Genomic DNA, 23,433 nt, shown 5'->3' with positions numbered 1-23,433 from the left:
TGGGGGCCGTTCGGTTCCGCACCCGGCGATGCGCGTCCCGCCGGTGCCATAGCAGCTCCCGCGGGCTGGCCGAAAGGCGAGCGAAGCGCCTGGCGGGGCCGTGGCAGCAGGACGCCCCCGCCCCCTTCTCAGCCGGTCCGTGCGCGGGAGAGGTCTAAGGTAGCCGCTTTCAACATTGCAGAGGCCCATTTGCTCGTCCGGTGAACTGCCCCATGCCGGGCTAACGGCAGCTTTGGCGCCCGTGGGCGGTGACCGCCTCAGTGCCCCGAGCGCAGCTTGCCTGGGAGCAAGGGTTGGAAAGCCTCTCGCCTTTGTGTGCAATTCGGGATTGGGCAATACCGGCTAAGTCACCTCCCTCTGCCCCCTGTACAATTTACACCAAATATGGCCAAACCTATCTTACAGCAGCAGCGGCTAGTTATTCTTTTGACGTTGTTTTCTCTGTTAGCAGAACACCTCCCAGCAGTCCTGCATCCAGGAGTGGAAGGGTCCCATTCTACAATGATGAATGCTGACATGGATGGTAGAAGGCCTTTCATTTTCTTCTTAACTAATATGCTTTAGTGTAATTGCTTATTCTGCTACAAAAGCTGCATTAAAGTGTATGTGGTTTATTGCAGCGGTTGAGGCTGAAAATCAGGTGGAACTGGAAGAAAAAACACGACTTATTAATCAGGTTTTGGAACTGCAGCACACACTCGAAGGTTAGCAGTTTGCCATCTTAGACCATCGCAAACGTTGAGCAGCATGTAAATATTTGTAAGGAAACTCTGTATTCTGGACAAATACAGACTCCCCGGCCAAAAGAGCAAACTGAACTACTGTTCATAATCTTTATTTAAGCCAGGGGTGGAGAAACTTTTTTTAGGTTGGGGGCTACTAAACCACAGAAAAATTAGTTGGGGGCTGCACACAAGTGAGAATCTAACACGAAAAACCAAACCCTCACTGACATGGCCCCTGACTGAGAAGGAGAAAGGCACTCCCCATCTTCCCTGTGCACACCAGAGCCAGGGAGGGGGCTTAGGCTAGTAGATTTGGGTGATCCAGCCCCCCTGGTGTACGAGTGAGGAGGCTGGAATGCTGATACTGAGGGGAGCCCTGAGCATTGGGGGCCAGATGCAGCTCCTGAATCTTAGGTTCCCTACCCCTTGAACTAAGCAAATAGCCTGCATCTTATGGCGAATAAGATACATAAACATGATGTGATCATCTGGAAGGTACTTCATTGACACTAAACACAATTTTTGTTTGTGTAATGTGGGGTCTGATATGCTCTTAAATTATTAAAAAAATCAAAATGGACCTGCTTCAATTTTTCTGTCATAGTATTAATATGCTTGTGAGTGAGCTTATTAATGCTTGGTCAGCTGTAGCTAAGTATAATAGCATCTAAAAAACTAGGTGAATCACCCAAAATAAATTTGCCATCATTAGTCTAGAAATAAAAAAGTGAAGGATAATTAACAGGATGAGATGCTTAGGTATCAAATTTCATCCCAGACTGCCATGTTGCAAGTAACTTCATTTAGAAAAAGATTGTTGGATGACACAGTTTGGTGGTATTTCATACCATATTGCATTGTAGTTTTACCGTATGTAAACACTCAAATAGAGGTTTAATCTTCCTGCTCCAGCCTGCCTAGGATCTGACCTGTTCCGAATCAGGGAATTTGCCAAACTGGCAAGGTCAATACCAGCTCCACTGTTCCAGAGTTCACCTCCATGACAGGTGTCCTGACTCCACTCACCTGTTTTCTCCCATGAATGCTCCTACCCAAGAGCATCCACAACAGTAAGGGACAATCTGCAGCCCACTGGAGCTTTGTGTGTGGCTCCTGAGACATTTTGTCTACCATGGCCAGGAGCAGAGTTGCCAGATTCTGCTGGCTTCCTTCCACATAGAAGGAAAAAAAACTAGTATTACTAAAGTGATGTGCACATAAAAAGAAAGGGCAAGTGAAGTGAGGCATGTGCTGATGGTACACAATATTGAGAGAGCCATGCCCACCACCTGCATTCAAAGTGGTGCTACAGTTCTTTACCCACCCCACAAATTCTAAGTACGTAAGTGCAGTTAGTAAAACTATCCTATCTTGGGAGGCTGTCTTGGTTAAAACTTGCAGCCCACCGAGACAGAGGACCACTGATGCAGTCTGTTCACTAGCCTAGGATGTCTATTGCTGACCCACACTATCACCACTACCGACAAGGGAAGTCTGGATTACAGAGGCTTAACCGATAACTTGATTTGGACACATGACATGGCTTGTGTTATGCTTTAAACACAATTTTTTTTTATAGATCTGTCAGCACGAGTAGATGCTGTGAAAGAAGAAAACCTGAAACTGAAATCAGAAAATCAAGTTCTTGGACAATATATAGAAAATCTCATGTCTGCATCTAGTGTTTTCCAGACAACTGACACAAAAAGCAAACGAAAGTAAGGGGTTGATTCCTAGATTACATCGTTGTAGTGCTGCTTTTTCTGTTTTAATTGAAATACTTAGTTTGTCGCTTTGCTGGATATTTGAAGATTAATGGCAATTATAGACAGACTTAAGAACACTCTCAGACAACTGGAACCATGGTTGTGTACTATTAGCCTTTAAGCAATGTGCAAATGTAACAGACTAACTAGACTTGCATATTTGTTTCTAAAATCAACAATGGCATGTCTTGTGAAAACTGGATTCAGTTTGTCAGGTTCAGTAAATACATTTGACAGTCAACTACTTTGAAGATTTTAGAATAGTGTCTTGATTAGCAGAAAAATACAGTGTTTGTAAAACAGGGTTGAAACCTTTCTTTCAATGATTACAAACCTATTTTGCACCACCTCTTCGGTTGAAAAATAATTTTTAGGTATGTGTAGAACACTGTCATTACCCCTTGACCAGTGATATAAAAAAATACTTAACAGGTTAAGGATTTTCATGAACAAGTAGAGATGGGACTACACTCTGCAGGGTTTTAATGATTTGCTTGTTCTTGACAAACTGAAGATAAAATTCTGTAAAGATTTTTTTATGGAATGCTGAATTACTGTGACTGTTTACAACTGGTATACCTTGCACACTTCAAACCAGTTTTTCCCTCCCAACTGCCAGCACTCCAAAAATGGCAGATTGCATTATCTTTAAAAAAGCAGGTTTTCAGTTACATATTAGTGATCATGAAATAGCTTGAATTGTAGTCTTGATAGAAACAATAGCCTTCAAACAGCTATTCATCCTACTTTGAAGAATTTGCACTGAGGAACTGAAGATTATATCTTCAGGGTCTGTTTTTCCCCCCCTTTCTGCTGCTTGTTCCCTTTTTCTGGCATGAGAACATATGCTGTACCTATTGAGGCACAGCAACAGCACAAAAGATATAGTCCAGGAAGGGTGTTGGAACAAATGACTTCAGAGCCACATTGCCTCTTTCTGGGCTGGTGCAGGCCCCAGCCTAAAAGAGTAAGGCTAGGGAATCCTGTAACTACCAGTTATGTTCCCTGACTACTACTGAGCTCATATTCAGCCTAGAATTGCTACAGTGCAAAACACTGGCTACGCTACCCTCTCCTCCTGCACCAGTCCTGAGGTGGTTTAGGGGAATACACCTCACACAGGCACTGTCCTAGGCTTTGTTTACACTGGAAATGTAGCTCAGTGTATGTAGATACTACTTCTTCTAATATCAGTTTTTTTTCCTGTTGGCATAACACCATTCCCTTGAATGACATTAGCTATCTCAATATAACTATTCATGTAAGCATAGATGCTTCTATTAGGGATGTTAAACTTTGATTGCATCGACTATTTGACTAGTCAAATTTACCTAGACTATTTTATTAGTTGATAAGGGCACCTCCATCTTTGAAATAGGCCCATGGCTGTTGTTACACTTCAAAGGCAAAAGCGCTGCAGGGAACACAGGGCCAGCAGGGAACTCATGTAGTCCCCCACTGGCCCCGTGCTCTCTGCAGCATTTATAAGCAGCAGTGTCACGTGGAGCCTGGTGTCAGCTGGGGACTCCTCCGTGTAGCCTAGGCTCTGTGCAGTGCTGCTGCTTTGAAACACTGCAGAGAGCCCAGCATCAGGCTTCACGCAGTGTTTCAAAGTGGCAGTGCCGCACAGAGCCCAGGGTTAGCGGGGGAGTCCCCAGTTGATTCTGGACTCAGTGTGATGCTGCTGCTTTGAAGCATCTCCTGTTTCTCTTCCCTCCCCCCCAACCTTGTTGCCTCTCTCTGATATAGGCAGCAAGTGGGGGGAGGAGAGGGAGGAAGTGACTAGTTGACTCAACTTTCACATCCCTAGCTTCTGTATTGGGGGCTTTGCCAGCATAGCTAGGTTGTTTTTTCACACCCTTAATTATTGGCTATATTGACAAATTTTTGTAGTGTAGACATGTCCCTTAATGCCCCAGTGCCACTGGAGCAGTGTGCAGGTGCCAAAAGCTAGCTGTTTCATACATAATTTGATGCCTGACCAACCTCATTATACTGATTTCTATTGCCATAGGTAGCAACTTCCAGTTCCTGCACTAATACATTTCCATCTGTTCAGAAAGAGGCAGAAATTGGTAGTTATCTATGTCTGGGATGTTTTTTGGCTACGCTAGTAGTTGAATGCGGTGGACTGGTTTATGTGACCTTTCAGCAACTGTTCAATATCCTAGTGTAGATGTGTTAAATGATCTGCTGTTACTGGGATTGGGGCTGTAACAAAGGTCAGTAAAGTCTTTACAAATGTTTCTAGTATACTTCAGTATTAATAGTGAAAAAGCAAAGTACATGGCAGTAAGATTTCATTTATCAGTATTGAAAGTTACACATCTCTCCCAACTGTCTCTATCAAGCTAGTTGATGTGCTGTGGTTTTATAAATGTTAATTAAAACATCTTTTCAGTAATGGAAATCTTTTTCCATGTTAAGAAGTAAAGTAAATTTGTGCTTAAGGCTGTATTTCATCACTTCTGTGATAAGTCTGTAAAATAAAAAATTGTTTTGGTGAGTGGGTACATCCATAGAGTTAAACCAGTCTCAGATGGCTTTCTTGACAGCTAAAAATCAATAACAGCAGAGTGATGACATACAAGGCCACATCCATGCAAGGAAGAATGTTCAGGCCTTTGTCCCTTCCCCCACTGTTAAAAAAAAAAAATTACAACTACAGCCTATGCACAATTTTAGATGGGTGCAGGTGGCATACTAAAAGTGAAGCTTCTAATTCAGGTACTAAATCAGGGCTCTGGTTGCAACAAGGTTAAATGTATAGAATGAATGGGATGTAATCTGGCTAGAGCTTTTATCCAACTGCATGGCCAACATACTGTCTGAGTCCTATAAACCCTTAACAATTTTAAACTTCTATATGATTTATCTGTCCCCTTTGTGCTTACTGAACACCTGGCGTGTACTCAAGTATTGGTAGCAAGTAGGATTAATCTCCTAGCTAATGACTTAACTAAGGGGTGTTCAGGTATAAATCAGTGTCCATTTACCTTTTAAACACATTTTGCTCCTTTCTGTGTCTTATAACTTAAGGGGAGAGGAGGTAATAATATTGGGTGGTCAAATATTGGAATAAATTGCCAAGGGAGGTGGTGGAATCTCCCTCTCTGGAGATATTTAAGAACAGGTTAGATAGACATCTGTCAGGGATGGTGTAGACGGAGCTTGATCCTGCCTTGAGGGCAGGGGGCTGGACTCGATGACCTCTCGAGGTCCCTTCCAGTCCTATTATTCTATGATTCTATGAAATGTAACAGAGAAGATCCACCATTGTCAGTTGGTAATGAAGTATGCACTTGTTAGACTTGAGCCACTTTCCTAAAATCATGGCGTAATCTTAATCATGTTTTGTATTAATGTAAGATTGGATAATGTTTTAGCCATATGTATATAGAATAGTCATTTCACGTGTAAACATTTTGTTTCCCACTATTGTGGCCTTTTAGCTTACCAACATTTTAAAATTGTGTTGTATTTCTGGTTTTGCATTTAATAAAAGATGGATTTGTCTCAGTTGGTTTGTCTTAGAATGTTTTACAGATATGTTGGGAGCTAAGTAGGGATGTGAATGGTAACCAGTTAACAGATAAATAACCAATAGGAGCTGGAGCAGCCTCCCACAGACATGGGCAGGAGGCTCCTCAAGCTTGGTGATGCTCCAATCTGGCAGGAGTGTGCTGCACTGCAGTACCCTCCCCTCCCCACCTCTGTTTAAAGTGGTTAGCCAGTTAAAGTTTAATTGGTTAACTTATTAAATAGGATTTTACATCCCTAGAACTAAGGCCCTTTTAAACTCATGTGAAAGGGCTACACAGAAATATTTGAACAGTAGTCATGGTAAATATTTGCTAACCACACTGAGTATAAAATTTTTCAGCAAGTTATTGCCACTGATTGTCTCTAGGAACTAAAACTAAGTTTATGCATAGCTATCAGGTGAAGCTAATCAGCATTAGAAAATTAATTCACTTATTTCCCTCAACTTTGTCAGAATAATTAATCAAATTCTATTACATATTTTGAAGTGTGTGTTTGTGGATTTGTTTGTGCAAAATAAAGTCATACTTCCTGATTAGCTACAAGTACTAAATTTTGCATGAACAATCCCACCACGTAAGTTATCTAAATGCACTGCTTTTTACACTGGAACATGGTGGGTGAAAGATTTTTCTTTTGCTAGAAAAACTGCCATGACTTTAGAGTTCACAAAAATATTTGCTAACAATTAGAATAGTTGCCTATTCGACTGTCATTTTAGTGACAAGAATATTTGGTACTGTTACAAATTCAAATTAGTTATGAGAAGAGTAATGGAAGCTTTCAGTCATTCAAATTTACCATGTATGGTAATGTTTCAATAAAATGAATGTTTGAAGTTGAGATTTTACAAATTTAAAATTGTTCTTTTACTTTCACACACATTAACAAATTCTATGACATTTAATTTTTTGAACTTTCCTATAAGTGTAACTTAGACAAAGTGACTTTGCCTGGTCAGCTACAGGCCTCACCTCCTAGTAAGCTCTATCTGTGCCAGAAGGAAGGGGGGAAAAAAAAAACTTTGCATTGCTGTATGATCTTTTGCACTACTTAATCTGTGCTCTAAACACTCCATAATAGGTACTAAAAGGCCCAATCCTATGCCATTAACTTCAGTGGACTTAGACCCAAAACAGCTGTCAAACTGGAAAGTGTATATCATAAAAGGTTTTGGGCATCTAAAAAAACCACACTGAGAACCTATTCAATACTAAAGTGTGGACACCAGCAAAATCCTTAAAACCCCTATTAGTAGCTTTGAAGTCTTGTACTTTGTTTAAAAATATTTATTTGGAGATGTGTACCCTAATACAGGGTCTTAAGCTACAGCTTTGAACACTATAGGGCTAGTATACACTAGAAGTGCTACGAGATAGCTATGCCAGGGGAAGATGCTTTATGTCAACAGAAAAGTGATCTCCTGTTGGCATAATAAAACCACCTCTGCAAGAGGTGGTAGCTATGCAGGTAGGAGATGTTATTCTGATAAAGCATTGCACATCAATGCTCAGGTTGCTCTAACTCCTGTTGCTCAAGAGGGTGGCTTTTCCAGAGGAGCTTAATCTTGCTTTCTCTAAGAGCTACATCTCTTTCAAATAATCAATCTCTATGTTGAGCCTTTGGTATTCTGGTTCTCCCACCCACCCTCCTGTAAACTCAGTGGCTAGTTTATGAATCCCCACCTCACTTCCAGAATGTTTGGAGGCTGTCAGTTGTTAGCAGCTATGATGCATCTGAGGGAAGAAAGCTGGCTATCTTGAAAGCCTTGGAATATGAAGCAGATTTTAGGCAGGTAATGCTTTGGTACTGAAAATAGGTATTAGCAAAATCTGGCTGATACTCTTTTTTTGTCCCACTTACAAAAGAAATCCCCCTCTCAATCGAGAGAGGTGGTTTTGTATTACTTTTCCTTCCTACTGCCAGGAATTAGTTGTATCTCTAATCCACTAGTCCAAATCCAAATACCCAGAAGAAAGCTACCTACCACCTTGTAAATTTATTTTAAAGCTGTGGTAACTTTATATTTATCCATACAAAAGCACCAACTTTGAGTTTTGGTATATCCTACTTTATCATTCTCCAGGGCAAATTGCTAAGAGGTTGTTTGAGAAAAGGAGGGAGCACTAGAAAGGAGACTGTCCCCTCTAGCCAGTCAGATCATATACTTTCCTAATGAAGCATTGCAGAGTAAGCAGTTCACTTGTGAAATTAAAAAGGGAAGGCTTTTGAATACACTTAAATCTTCTAGTAGGTGATACTTCATCCTGCCCAAGCAGTGGCAAGACACTTAATGGGAAACGGAGAACTGTTGGAGACAGATGACCCTCTATTATCTGAAGGGCTACAGCTCTCAGGAGAAGCTCACATCTTGATGGTAGCCACGGTACAATGAATAAAGCCATCCAGAGCAGGTTGGTGTATGCAACCATCTCAGTGCAGACCTCACCAATGTGTAAGATGAATGGGAAATTTTCTCTCTAATGCTATGGAGAACTTGGCCTTCTCTAGTGATTCAGGCCTTCGACAGATTTGTAAGCAGTAGGAATGGGGATCCCATGCTCAGGCAGAAGCTATTAAGACTAATCACTTCTTCCTTACTGTTAACTCCCAATCTTACTGAACTAAGACTACTTGCTTTCTGCTCAACGACCTCAGCATTGACAAGATTTTTCCTGCTCAGCCAGTTCAACATAGAACTTGGCCACACACAAGCCAGAAACTTCATCTTTGGCCCAGATGAATGTGGTGTGGACCAAGGGTCAAGCAATTGGGACAGTTATATTCTACTTCCCCTTTCTGTTTTCCATTTCAGTGGGTGAAGGGATAATGGGAGAAAGGAGGATAGGGAATGAACAGAAAGAGATACTACTCCATAAAACTTCTTTAGAAATCCATAGGAATGTTTTGAAGGAAATAGTTTTAGAGGCATAAACACTTCAGACCATAAAGAAAATAAGAAACTTAGTTTAAAATCTTAAATCCTGTAAAGGGGACTTTACTGTAAAAGAAAGAACTAGACTCTGAAATTTATACACGTTTCAAAAAAAAAAAAAAAAAAAAAAAAGTAAGATTCAATAGCAAAAATGAACTGCTGGAATAGTGAAGGGGATAGCAGCATGTGAAAGTCACAGTCCCTCATTCACTACTTCAGGGTAAAAAATTCTGCAGGGAGTTCTGTCAGACTCAGCTTAGAAAGTAGAGATCCTAGTAATGAAAATTCTAGCATAAATTCTCATTGCAAAGACAAAATCCAGTTATTTAAATAATTCAGAAATCCCTGGTTTTAAAGACTTTTGTGGTGTCTAATTATTGCAACTATATTGTGTTTAATGTTTTAGTATAAGATAGAAGCAAAAAAGTTTCTCTTGCACTATACTGTTTTAGATCCCAGTGTAAAGTGTCTTTGTGACTTACTATCACTTAAAGACTCAACTCTTCAAAATTCTTGTCTGTAAAACCAGTGCTTTTTTTGTGACGGTACTGCCTGGAATGGCGTACCGTCACCTATTTTCCCAGCCCACAGAAAGGGAATGGGATTTCCCCCACGTGTACTGGCACCTGTTTTCCCGGGGCAGCTTGGCTCCTGACAGAAGCCTGCTTGGGACATGTGGCGTTTTTTCTTCCAGTTCCCAGCACAGTGCTGTGGCTCTTAAAGGGGCCGTGACCGAATTTTGGCCCCCAGCGCGTTTTTTTGATTTGTTTAGATCAACACATTTTCAAGTTTTCCTCCCCCTCCCCCCCGCTCAACAAGTTTGCCCCAGAGTACCGGCACCTTTTTTCTTACAAAAAAAGCACTGTGTAAGACTAATACATTTCATGCTGAGCATAAAAGATAATATTAAATATTTATTTTCAAGAGGCAATGTACACTAAGCAAATATTTTGTCAACCAGGATTAGGCCATTCTGGCTAGGAACATGAGAACTATAAAAATTTGAAAAAAGTCGCCTGTACAGCATTTTACTTCAGTAGATGTGAATTCTCTGCATTCAAATGTAAAACATGCTACACTATTAATTGTGTTTCTACGAATGTTACGTTTTCAAATAAATTACTGGAATAAATGCCTGGAGTGAACATGACCATAAACATAACATTATAAAGGTAGATCATGACAATAAAGTTGTGTTGCTAGGACTGAACATTTATCATACAAAAACAATTACTGTAATTCTGCACAGGAAAAATATGACTGGCCACTTCTCTAGGGCTCTGAACTATTAGCAATGCTACATTTCATTTCAGCTGAAGGGAAGCAGCTGATTTGTGCTACAACTGAAAAAATACTATTGCATTTAATATTCATTTTTCAAAAAAATGTTTAGTGCCAAAATGACCTTCAAACAAATATGAACTCATTAGTTTCTAAAAATATTAATCTTTTAAATCAGATAGTCAAATTGCCATTTTTACTTTTATTGTAATTTGAAACCCCACCTAACTTCACAGATAGAATTTTTTCTCAAAAAAGGTTGGGAAGAACAAGGAGGTTGGGAAGATCAAGGAGATCAATGGAAGCAGGAGGCTATGTACTGCTAAGTCCACTTCCCCCCCTTTTTAAATCTCAAAGTAACTTGCACGCTGTCAGGCACACCAAAATGGCATGCCAAATCTCTATAAATCAGGAACTAAAAATACTAGTTGGAAATAATTCAGTCCTTTCGTACTCTTCTTTTACGTACGGATTTCATTGGACCATCTCCCGATCCTGTGCTTTCATCAGCTTCTTTCATCTGGAATAAAAATTTTTGGTTTAACTTTATCAAAATGGCAATCTAAGTGACAATAATGAAAGCTATTTTCCTTAGCCCAATCATAATGTCTATAGATAAAATACAACATGGCAAATGTTACAAAATGCACAATAATAGGCTCCCTTTTCTCAGCCCTAAATAGTCTTAATTTCCTGTCCTATAAACAGAATATAAAACATGGTTTTATATTTAACCAGTATAAACTGGTTTTATCCTCAAAAACTTATTTACTTTGCTTTAGAAAAGTATCTAAAGTACAGTACAGTCTGCACTCATTCTACCCATGATTTCTTCGTCTGGAGGTTTTGGGTACTCCACAGCTGCATTGCTCTGTGAAACTGAAAGTGAACAACATGGGACTGTCCAAACCAGGCATCTGACCTAATGTGCTTCCCAATTTGAACACAGGTAATTACTGTATCAGAAGTCTTAAGAGAAAATTCCTGCACGGGCCAATGTATTGTAATCCTGTTTGTTGCACCATCCAATGGCAGGCCTGTCATTTTTAATTTAAAATTCCTGAGCCATACCACTGCCTTAGCAATGACACAATCAACTTTTTGAGAAATCTGAACTACAGATCAACAGCTACCATAAAATCTCAAGTATAATGTGCACCTATGTATAGTGCACACCCTGAGTTTAGACTCTTAAAATCATGAAAAACCCGAACTCCTATGTACAATGCGCACCCATTATACAGGAGAATGGGAGGGAAGGAATGGGAAAGAAACCTGCCCCCCACCCAGCTGCCCGTGCGCCGAGCTTGCATCTGCCAGGGGAGCCTCCCCTGCCCAGCTGCCTGTGCGCTGCCAAGGGTGAGTTTAAAACTTAAAAAAAAAAAAACCACCTATAGATAATGTGCACCCGACTTTGACGGGAAAAAAAATGCGCATTATACTCGAGCTTTTACGGTAGTCATAATTAGGGATGTAAGCGACAAGCCGACTATCCTACAAGCAAATACTTATCAGATAGTTGACTAGTGACTCAACTAGTCACTTCGCCCTCCACCCTTGCTGCCTCTACCAGAGAGAAGCAGCAGGAGAGGAGGGAAGCAGGATCTGGTGCTGGGGGGAGCCAGTTCCCCCCAGCACTGTCTCTCTGGGAAGCAGTGGTAGGGGTGCAGAAGGGAACTGGTGGTGTTTACATTTCAAAAGCAGAAAAGCTGCAGGGAGCCTGGGGCAAGCTGGGGACTCAAACCCGGAAGGGATCTTGTACATTTCAAAAACAGAGCACCACTGGGGTCTGTTTGAGTCCCCTGCTGGCTGTGCTCCCCATGACACTCCGCCTTTGAAATGTAGCAAGAGCTGACAGGGCTTTTGCTACATGTCAAAGGCAGAGGTGCCCTTACTGTCTAATCGAATAATCTATGCAAATTACATTGACTATCTGATTAGTTGATGAATCTAAATTTAAAATCCTGAGTCATAATTATAAAATAAATGTTTGTATATACTGATAACTGAATTAAAAACACTTCAATATTTCTTATTTTTTTGCATCTTAAAGTCTTCCAAAATAAGGCATTAAGAGATTTTTTGCCTGCTGAAGCATCCAAAACACATTTTCAAAACTGCTAGAAGAGTTGCTAACTATGCCAAACTTCTTTCAATCTCTCTGGCACAAACCCTGCCAACACCATTATGTTCTTTAGAAGGCTATATGTTTTAAAATAATACTACACCAGGCAAACTCAGTGGAGGAAAGAGTTTTTTTCCAAAACACAACAGATTGCTTCCCAACACATTTACAAAGTTTCTGCTGGACCTAACAGGGGAAGGTGTGTAACCAAAGATTTTACAGGCCTATACAATTCTAATGCCTGACATATTACATAATAAAATAAATCAAACTAATATACAGAGAAAACATCCAGATAAATTCACGAGCAACCCATTTATGGACAAATTGGAGGGAGAGAGAAGAATGTAGTCACTATCTCCTGTAAAACGAGGCATTTCCAAGAACAATCAAATTCCTGGTTTTTGCCACTGTGCTCATTTGCAAATCTTATTTGCTGTTCTAGAGTAGCTCACCTCATCCTCTGAACCAGATTTATTTGATTTGTCGCCTTCTTCCTGACTTCCCTCTGCAGCTTCATTCTCCTCTTCATCATCATTTTTATCTTCACCTTCACCCTCACCTTCCAGAGCAGATATTAACAATGAGTCAGTAAATAGGCTATTTTATGCAAAGGTAAGAGAGGTATTATGCAAAAACACTACTAGAGAAAAATAAAATTTGAAATTGGTGTATATTGTAACAGACTATTTTATATGACATGGTTCAGACTAACATAAGAGAAGGTTACTTACCTGTGCAGTAACTGACATTCTTCGAGATGAGTGTCCCCATTGGTGCTCCACATCAGATTGGTGTGCTGCCACCTAGCCTTGGATTGGAGTCTTCAAAGCAGTATCCCCAGGGCTGTGCATGTGTGTGCTTTTAGCCATGCACTGCTTCTGTGCAGGCATCGTGCATGTGTGACACCCCCCCCCCCCAGTTCCTTCTCTACCCTGGAAAAAAACCCTTTGAGGAGGCCAGAATTCCAAAGTAGAGGGGAGGAAAGAGAGGGTTGTGGAGCATCCACAGGGACACTCATCTCAAAGGACATGAGTTATTGCACAGGTAAGCAACCTCCTCTTCTTGGAGAGGGATTCCTGTGGGTGCTCCGCATCAGGTGGCTACAAAGCTGTATCATTCTAAGGAGGTAAGGACTTTGGATCTGGCATGAATGCGATCGACAGGACCACTTTGGAGAATTTCAGGTTAGACAAAGGTCCTTGAATAAGTGCATAGTGCTTTGCCAATGTATGGTCTGATGACCAGGTATCAGCTGTGCAAATATGTAGGAACACTAGTGAGGTAGACATGGCTCTAGTTGAATGTGCTTGTAGGCTGTTAGAAGGATTAATCTAATACAGTCCAAAATCCAGTGGGAGAGTCTTTGGGATGAAATGGATTGATCCTTATTGTGATTGGCTATAGACACAAAATCTAGGAGAAAATGTGAAAGGCCTAGTGTGCTGTAAATAAAAGGAAAGTGCTCTGTGTAAATCAAGTGCATGCATCTTTGATTCAAATGAGTTAGCGTGGGATTTGGGAAAAAATTTAGAGAGATGCATGGTCTCATTGAGGTGAAAGGATGACCGTTTCTTAGGTAGGAACTTGGGGTGGATATGTAGGGTCACTTTGTCTTTGAAAAAGGTGACATATGGAGAGTCTGCCATCAGTGCTGCAATTTCTCCTACCCATCTAGCTGACATAATGGTGACGAAAAATGATGTTTTCATATAGAACTGCAAAAAAGAACTAGTGGTTATTGGTTCAAATGGAGGCCGAATAAAGTGTGTTTAAAACCAGGCGGAGATCTCAAAGGGCCGTTGGTGGAGCCACATCTGGATAAAGTGCTTGCAGTCTTTTCAGGAACCTGTTAGTGAAGGGATGTGCAAGTATCAAAGAGGAGTCAATCTTGAGGTGGAAGGTTGTTATAGCAGCTAGGGATGTAGTCAACTATTCACTTCCTCCCCCCTTGCTGTCTCTGTATTAGTGGCAGCGGCGGGGGGGAGGAGGGGACACGGCAGGAACCAGTGATGGGGGGAGGGGGAGGAGCCAGCTTAAAAAACAGTTCCGCCAACACCTTCTCCGTGGGATGGCAGGGGAGGCAGAGGCGCAGCAGGGAAAATAGCATGAGCGGGGACTGGAGCAGTCTTTGCTCATGTTGGGCCTTTGCCCGTGGGGCTCGTACTACATTTAAAAGGCAAAGCCGCAGAAGAGATATCAAGCCCCCCCCACACTGACTATTTAAGTAGTCGATGGAAATTCTATTGACTATTCAATTAGCTGATTAATCGAAATTTAACATCCCTAACAGTAGCAAGGTGAACCTTGATGGAACTTAAGGCTAAGCCAGTTTGTTTAAAGTGAAGCAAGTAGTCGAAAATAAAGGGTAAAAAAGATGGGGGAGGGAGGCACGACCTGACAGTGGGCATCATACAGAGAATCTATTCCATTTTTAAAGTAAGTCTTATGAGTGCTCTGCACTCTGTGTAACAGAACTCATTGCACTTGTTGTGAACACTCTCGCTCGTGTAGAAAACCACTGAGGAGCCAAGCTTTCAAGTTCAGCATACATAGGTTGGGATGACTGGTCTGTATTCCAGATTGGAAGAGGATATCCAGGGTGTGTGGGAAGGAGATTGGTGGTATGCGGGACATCCTGGTCAGGAAGGGAAACCACGGTTGTCATGGCTAAGATAGTGCTATTAGAATTAAGTGTGCTTTGTCTCTCCTGGCCTTGTGGATGACTTTTGTTCATAAGAGAAGGCATAGAGGAGGTGAAATTAACAATTGATTAAGAAGGCATCTCCCAGGTAACCCAGGTTCAACTGCCACTTGTGTTCAGTGGGAAGGGCCCTGCTGAAGGCACTGGATGTCAGGTTGAGGTTGCCCAGAAGGTGTACAACAGCTATCTTTATACCATGTTTTAGACACCAGTTCCAAAGGGCAATTGCTTCTGTGCATAGGGTGTGGTATCAAGCTCTGCCCTGGCGATTTATATAAAAAATTTCTGCAATATTGTCTGTATAAAGTCTTAGATGATTGTTGCTGATGACTGAAAGGAATCTCTTGCATGCATAACTTACCGCACAAAGTTCTAGGATGTTTATGTTGAGGTTCCTGTCCTTGCTGGACCACATTCCCTGAGCCATACAATGTCACAGATGTGTGCCCCATCCTGTGAGGGATGCATCTTTCATCATGGAAATGGAGGGTTCTGATGTGAGGAATGGAACACTGCAGCAAAGTTTTTGTGGTATTGTCCACCAATGAAGGGATTTCTTTACTCCTGGTGGAATGGAGAAGGATTTGGATAATGGGTGTATGTTGGGTTTATAGACTCTCCTGAGCCAGCCCTAAATACCCCTCATATAAAGACAAGTGTTGACCACAAAGCTGCATGCTGCCATGTGGCCCAAGAGTTGAAGGCAACTGTGGGTTGTAACTCTGGGAGTAGACTGTAATATTTGTACCAAGGCCACTATTTTGTGAAAATGGCCTGTGGGAAAGGAAGCAATGGCACTTGTGGAATCAAGGTAAAGTCCTATAAATTGAATCTCTTGCATAGGGGTCAAAGCTGCTTTGATTTAGTTTATCTGCAGTCCCAGGTGTTGGAATACATGTCTGATGGCTGATTGTGATTGTAGAGAGTTGGCTTTGAGAAGGTAGTCATTCAGGTAAGGAAACACGATGACACTTTGTTTTTGCAGGTATGCTGTAAAAACTGAAAGGACCTTTGAAAAGAATTTTGGAGCCATAGAAAGGCCAAATAACAGGACCTTGTACTAGTAATACTGTGCACTTAAAAAAAAAAAATCAAGAGAAATCATCTATGAGCTTGATGGATGGAAATATGAAAGTATGCATCTTTCAAGTCGAGGGACAAAAACCACTCACTTTGGTCCAACACTGGTATAATAGTAGCAAGCATAACTATCTTGAACTTATACTTATTAAATTCGTTCAGTGCTCGCAAATCTAGGATGGGTCACAATCCTTCCAACTTCTTCTGTGAGGAAATAATGGCAATAAAAACCTTTCCTCTTAAACTGTGTAGGGAGTATTTCAATTGCTCTTAGGTGAAGGAGATGTTTAACTTCCCGTTGGAAAAGATTTTTGCGAGAGTGGTCCCTGAAGGAAGGATGGGAAAGGGGTATACACATAAAGGGAATAATATATCCTTGTTTAATTATTTGGAGGACCCATCTCTCAGAGGTTATTCATTGCCAGTTGTTAAAAAAATGGAAGTGCTGAAACAATTTAAGAAACAAAGATGACATTGGAATAGATGAGGGGTTCTCTCAACCCTCACCATGTTCAAATTTGCTTACTCGATTGTTGTGATTCTTGCAAATTGTTGGGGGGAGAGGTCATCATTTATTTCTGCCTCTTATGGTTTGTTGATGCTGGTCTCTTTTGTTATATTGTTCGTGTACTGGGGATATCGGGGCCTAGAGTATGACCGATACTTACTATTGTTTCCTTCTAGGTGCCAGATTGTGGATGCCTAGAAGGCCTGAGCATTGGCAACAGAATTTTTCATGGAGTGCATCACTTTGTTAGTGTGGTCTGCAAAAAGCTTCTGTCCATCAAATGGGAGATCTACAATGGACTGAATTTCCCTGGGGAAGGAAGGAAACCAGGAGGCTTTTCTTATGACTGCTGTGGCTGTGGCCTGTGCCACCGTGTCAGCAGCATCTAGGGCAGTTCGTAGAACCGTCCTTGAGATTTAGGACCGTAATTGCTGAGGGCCATACAAAGAGGAGGTTACTTACCTCGTAACTGTAGTTCTTTGAGATGTATTGCTCATGTCCATTCTGATTAGGTGTACGCACGCCGCATGCTTGGATTCTGGAGCTTTTTTCCCTTAGCAGTGTCCATAGGGCCAGCAGGGAGCCCCCTGGAGTGGCACCAGTATACCGGTGCATATATACCCCTGCTGGCCCCTCCGCCCCCTCAGTTCCTTCTTGCAGGTTCCTTCCAACATGGGGAGGTGGGTGGGATGCAGAATGGACATGAGCAACACATCTCGAAGAACTACAGTTATGAGGTAAGTAACCTCTTCTTCTTCGAGTGCTTGCTCATATCCATACTGATTAGATGAATCCCTAGCTGTACCCCCTGGAGGCGGGGTCGGAAGATGACTAAATATCTGTCCTTCTGCAGATCTCAGAACTGCCCTCCCAATGGCAGCATCTTTCCTGGCCAACTGCGTAATCGCATAATGCTCTGCAAAGGTATGCACCAATGACCAAGTTGCTGCCCTGCAGATTTCCAAGATTGGCACATGAGCTAGGAACGCCGCTGAAATAGCTTGAACTCTCGTGGAATGGGCCATTATGCGTGGTGGTGGTCTACCCGCACTCTCGTAGCATTGCCAAATGCAGGAAGTAATCCACAAGTATATACGTTGCGCCGAGACTGGCAATCCTTTCAGCCTTTCTGCCACTGAAATGAACAGTTGAGGTGACTTACGAAAACCTCGCATCCTGTCTATTTAAAACGCCAGTGCCCTCCTAACATCCAGGCAGTGCAAGGCCTGTTCCCTGGGTGTGGCGTGTGGCTTGGGGTAAAAGACGGGTAGGTAAATATCCTGAGAGAGATGGAAGTGCGAGACAACCTTGGGTAGGAAACTTGGGTGTGGACACAGCCTCACCCTGTCTTTAAAGAACACTGTGTAGGGTGGTTCTGAAGTCAGCGCTCTAAGCTCTGACACCTTCCTGGCCGAGGTAATGGCTACTAGGAAGGCTACCTTGTAAGACAAGTGCTTCAAAGAGCATGAAGCCAAAGGCTCAAATGGCAGTCTCATAAGGACAGTCAGGACCAGGTTAAGGTCCCATGGTGGGACCGGCAGTCTCTCGAATGGTATCAACCTGTCAATCCCCTTCAGAAACCTTTTAACCATAGGGTTAGCAAAGATGGACCTCTGACCCTCCCCAGGGTGAAAAGCCGCTATAGCCGCCAGGTGTACCCTCAGGGAGGCTGTGGCAAGGCCTCGCTCCCGCAGGTGGAGGAGTACTCCAAGACAGTCGGTACCACCCCTTCACCCGGAGCAAGCGTTCTACTCCCTAGCCACGAGGTAAACCTCTTCATTTAGCCTCGTATAGAGCTCGAGTGGACAGCTTCCTACTTTCTAACAGAGCCTCTTAGACTCTTCTGGAGCAGGCTCGTTCCGTGGCAGAGAGCCACTGAGGAACCACACTGCTAGGTGCAGGGATGACAGGCTCGGGTGGAGTGCTACTCCGGCCTCGCAGCTCTGGTTGATTAGGTCTGGCACTAGAGGCAGTCTGAGGGGTCCCTCCACGGTTAGGTCTAACAGGGTGGTGAACCAGTGTTGGCGAGGCCACACCAGCCCTATCAGAATTACCCGGGCCTCGAACCTCTGCACTCTGATGAGGGTCTCGTGGATCAGGGGAAATGAGGGGAAAGCATAGAGTAGGCCCCTGGGCCACATGATCTGTAGTGTATCGCCCCGAGAACCCAGGCCGTGACCCATGAATGAGCAGTACTCCCGGCACTTGGCATTGCTCATTGTCGCAAACAGGTCCAGACGGGGAAGCCCCCACCTCTGGAAAACTTGAAGTATGTCTCGCCTTATCACCCACTCGTGCGCCTGAATTGAGTGACTGAGTCTGTCCGCTAGCCCATTCCTGGTCCCCGGGAGGTGAGACACCTCTAGGCAAATGCCATGGGCCACACACATTTCCCACAGTTCTAGGGCTTCCCGACACAGGGGAGAGGAACGCATCCCACCCTACTTATTGATAGAATACATGGCCGTAGTGTTGTCTGTCAACACCGCCACCACCCTGTTCTGCAGGTGGGGGAGGAACACCCTGCAGGCCAGTCTGACTGTCCAAAGCTCCTTGATATTTATATGGAGGGGAACCTCCCCTGGCAACCACGTACCTTGTGTTCTGAGGCTGCCCAGGTGCGCTCCCCATCCCATGTCCGAAGCGTCCGTGACCAGTTGCACTGACGGGGACGCTCTGGTGAATCGGACTCCTGCACACACTGTTCCCTCGTCCTTCCACCAGTCTAGCGAGCGTAGGATCTCCTGTGGTATAGTCACCACCGCATCCAATGGCGACCGCATAGGGTTATGTGCTGCCTTGAGCCACCCCTGTAATGGGCGCATGCGCAGCCTGGCATGCTGGACCACATAAGTACACGCCGCCGTGTGGCCTAGGAGCCTCATGCAGGTCCTCGCCATCGTAGTAGGAAATTCCTGTAGCTCCACTACTAACGAGCAGATAGCGAGGAATCTGTCCCTTGGTAGAGATGCCCTTTCCGCGGGCTGGTCTAGATGGGCCCCCATGAAGTCTATCACTTGAGTGGGGTTCAACAAGGATTTGGCGTCGTATATGAGGAGGCTCCCAAACAATGCCCTTGCCCTTTTAACATGATCTTGCACCTGTCCTCGAGATGTGCCCCTTATCAAGCAATCATCTAGGTACAGGAACACCTGGACCCTGTGCCGCCGCAGGAATGCAGCTACCACTGTCATACATTTGGTACACACCCTCGGGGCTGTACATAGCCCAAACGGGAGGACCGTAAACTGGAAATGGTCCTGTCCCACCACAAACCTTAGGAACTTTTTGTGACTTGGAAATATCGAAATGTAGAAGTATACATCTTTGAGATCAAGAGCAGCGTACCAGTCCCCCTTCTGGAGCGACGGAATGATGCAAGCCAGCATCACCATCCTGAACTTTGCTTTTCTTATGAAGGCGTTCAGGTTCCGTAGATCTAAGATGGGACGCATGCCCCCCTTCGCTTTGGGTACAAGGAAATAACGAGAGTAGAAGCTCTTTCCCCTCATCTCTGGGGGCACCCTTTCTCTATAGCCCCTAGTGCCAACAGGTTGGACACTTCCTGCCAAAAGAGTGTCTTGTGAGAGGGGTCCCTGAAAAGGGACAGGGAGGGGCGTGAGGGCAGGGTATGAGAGGAAGGGGATAGTATACCCCTGCTTTACCAGGTCTAGAACCCAGCGGTCTGACGTCATCTTTACCCATTCCTGATAAAAGAGGGAGAGACGGCCCCCAAAGGGTGGATTCATAGGTGCGACTAGTACTCTGCTCTCCGGAGTACCTTCAAAATGAAGGCTTAGTCTGGCGGCCAGGTGACGGCCCAGCACCTCCTTCGGAGTCCAAACGAGGGCCTCTACGCCTACCACTAAAGAGGTCGGGGCGGCTATTGTTGCGGCCCTTGTCAGTGCTTTGCCCCCGCTGAAAGGGTCTGGAATAGGGTCTAGTCTGAAGGGGATGCCTCTGGTGGGCCGGGGCGTGCATCCCTAGCGACTTCAGTGTTGCCCTCGAGTCCTTCAAACTATGAAGCTTAGAGTCAGTCTGCTCTGAGAAAAGACCCGACCCTTCAAAAGCTAGGTCCTGGATAGTGGTTTGCACCTCGGGCAGAATGCACTTGCAGCCATGCACTATGCCTCATAAGCTTCTTGGGCTCTTTCGCCTTTCAAGTGGGACTCGGGAGCCCTTGTTGCTCTTTCTGACCCGCAGCCTGCACTACCATCGACCCCGGGGCCGGATGGTTGAAAAGATGCTCGTGCCCCGCTTGTGGCACATAGTACTGCCTCTCCACACCTTTTTGAGGCGGCGCGATGGAGGCCAGTGTCTGCCACAGGGTCTTTGACAGCTTGTCCGCCATCTTTTTTCAGTGAGTGCGCCACTCGCCCAGGGCCCGCTGCTGTCAGAATGTCCACCATAGGATCTTGGTCCTTGTGGACCTCCTCGTACTGCACCGCTAGGTTAACCGCCAACCTTCTTAGCAGCTCCTGGTGTGCCCTTGCATCCACTGAAGGGGGTTGAGGTGCAGAGTCCGCCAGAGCCTCGTCCGGCGAGGACGATAAGGACTCTCTTGGGGGGACTAACTCTTCCCTGCCGAGCTGTGCCTCCAGTTCCCCTCCAGCAGAAACGCTCGTCTGGATCGAGCCTGGCTGGACCATGGCCTCCTGTCCTTGGCTGATTACCTGAGGCCTAAGCATTGTCACCATGAGCGGGCTCTCCTCAGGTGGAAGGGCTCTTAGTGGGTTGGCTGATGGGGCGCTACTCCTTCGGGATGACCCAGCCACCGACACCGTAGGAGGGGGCCCCTGGGCCTGGTGGTAAGCCCAGGGCATCCACAATGGCCACTGGGGTTGTCTCTGGGTCTGCCACTGCTGCTGGTCTGCTGAGTCCCAGTGCCCCGATCTCATAGTCGAACGAAACCCGACGGGATCGAGACCTATACGATGACCAGGCTAATGTCACCGATTCCGTCTCAGACTCTGACGAATAGTTCAATGCCAACCAGGGAGGGGCCGAGGATGCTTGCACCCTCTGCTGAGCCACCATGGTGTGACGTAGTGGGGGTACCCGGCTGGTTTCTATGCTGCTGGCTCTGGGGTAACCCCCACTGGCTGCCGTGGGTACCACGACCCAGCAAAACAGGATGAGTCACTATGCAAACCAGTATGGCCAGACACCCCCCATGGAGAGGAACAAAGGAAGGTGGAATGCTGCCCTGGCTGGGGGGCAGGGCTGGAGGAGAGTTAGTTAGTGGCTGGCTGTCTGGGAGCATGGAGGAGACAGCCTAGGGAAAGGGGCTGGAGTTTAGGGGCCCAGTCTCCCCCATCTCAAGGGGGCCTGAGGCATCCTAGCCCAGCTCTGTGACCAGATTCCATCTGTGCTGTATCCTGGAGAGGCAATAAACTTCCTCTATTCCACCGGCTGGTGCAGTCTGTCTGTGCCATTTCGGGGTGCAGGAGACGGGGGACCCCCAACGCGCTGTCACACATGGCCAACGGCTTACCCCTCTGTTCCATACGCGGTGCTGGAGGAGGCATAAGTGGAGGCATTTGCTGCAGCGGTACCGTGCCCAGCTTTATCTGGTAGGCCGGTAAATAGCCCATCGGTGCCGCTATTGGTTGCTGCACCTCAGTCTGTTGCGGCACCAGTGCTCACAGGGCGTGAGTTGGGATTGGTGTGGGAAGAGGCATCAGCGTCAGTGCCGTGCGGGGCACCGGCTGTGGTGCTGCCCCCGGCCCCAGTGCCGTGTGAGCTGCCGGGGGTCTGTCCAGCTATCCTGGTGCCAGGGTCCTCGGTGCCATGAATGTGCCACGTCTCCTTTTTGACACCTTAGAGGGCAGATGCCCCTCCTTGGGGTGCACCTTCTGGGCACTCCATTCCTTTGGGCATCCCCTCGAGCCCTAGGAACTTCTCGGTGCCGGGGACTGCGACCTATGCTTCGGTGCCTTATCAGCCCCCAACCGATGCTTGGCCGACACGGGTGCTGCTGACGGTATGCTACGGATGAGTGAGGGCGCTCCTCGCCCTAGGGCTGCGGTGCCGACTCCATTAGTACGAGTTTCAACCGGGAGTCCCTCTCTTTCTTAGTCCGGGGCTTAAAACTCTTACAAAAATAGAGCAGCTTTCTGCTTGATGAGCTTCTCCCAGGCACTTCAGGCAGTCGGAGTGAGGATCTCCATAGGGTTTAAAGCCCTGGGGCCCTGGCATGCTCTCCCCTCAAGGTGAGAGTCCGCTGCACTCCTCTGTCTAACTAATTATACTATTTACACTACTTAACTAGATAAAACCACAAAGTCAACTATAATACAACAGATAAAGGAAAAAACAGCTGCTAAGAGATAAGGCTATTAGCCTAAGGCATGCTCCAGCTACAGTCAGAAGGTAAGAAAGAACTGAGGAGGAGGAGGGGCCAGCAGGGGTATATATGCACGGGTATACCAGCACCACTCCAGGGGACTCCCTGCTGGCCCTATGGATACTGATAAGGGAAAAAAAGCTCTGGAATCTGTGCATGCGGCGCGCATACACCTAATCAGAATGGACATGAGCAAGCACTCGAAGAACTGTTGTTTCTTAATGATTTCAGACGTTTCTGAAGCAAAAACAAAGTAATTTGTGTGGTCATATTTACTTAATAGAGCAGTGTAGTTTGTCACTTGAAGTTGTAGTGTTGAGGACATCTACACCTTGCAACCAACAAATTGAGCCTCTTGCTGTCACGATCTGATGGTGCGGATCTAAAATGCTGCTGTTTATTTTTTTGGTGGGCAGCTTC

The 23,433-nt window shown here is 45.0% G+C and overlaps 2 protein-coding genes across 15 annotated transcripts in view; one reads left to right on the top strand and one right to left on the bottom strand.

Annotated features, from left to right (window-relative positions):
* Positions 1–16,817, top strand: part of SCOC (short coiled-coil protein) — a 36,693-nt gene extending 19,876 nt beyond the window's left edge. For 2 of the 11 annotated variants that reach the window (XM_075929924.1, XM_075929918.1), the window contains exons 2-4: positions 449–523; positions 2,305–2,443; positions 16,065–16,817. In XM_075929924.1, the coding sequence (XP_075786039.1) occupies positions 449–523; positions 2,305–2,443; positions 16,065–16,143 (293 nt within the window). In that variant the 3' untranslated portion in view covers positions 16,144–16,817. Of the gene's footprint in view, positions 1–63; positions 160–448; positions 524–620; positions 705–2,304; positions 6,011–16,064 lie in introns of those variants that run through there. The other 9 variants (XM_075929925.1, XM_075929921.1, XM_075929922.1 and 6 more) reach the window with 9 other exon arrangements.
* Positions 9,850–23,433, bottom strand: part of CLGN (calmegin) — an 80,314-nt gene continuing 66,730 nt past the window's right edge. For all 4 annotated transcript variants that reach the window (XM_075929914.1, XM_075929915.1, XM_006114270.4 and 1 more), the window contains 2 exons: positions 12,831–12,937; positions 9,850–10,770 (listed from right to left, as the gene is read on the bottom strand). In XM_075929914.1, coding sequence (XP_075786029.1) covers positions 10,690–10,770; positions 12,831–12,937 — 188 coding nt within the window. In that variant the 3' untranslated portion in view covers positions 9,850–10,689. The remainder of the gene's footprint in view (positions 10,771–12,830; positions 12,938–23,433) is intronic.

This window comes from Pelodiscus sinensis, chromosome 5, assembly GCF_049634645.1.
Source record: "Pelodiscus sinensis isolate JC-2024 chromosome 5, ASM4963464v1, whole genome shotgun sequence".
In the NCBI taxonomy this organism is placed as follows: domain Eukaryota; kingdom Metazoa; phylum Chordata; order Testudines; family Trionychidae; genus Pelodiscus; species Pelodiscus sinensis.
This window is presented reverse-complemented; position numbering and strand designations above follow the sequence as displayed.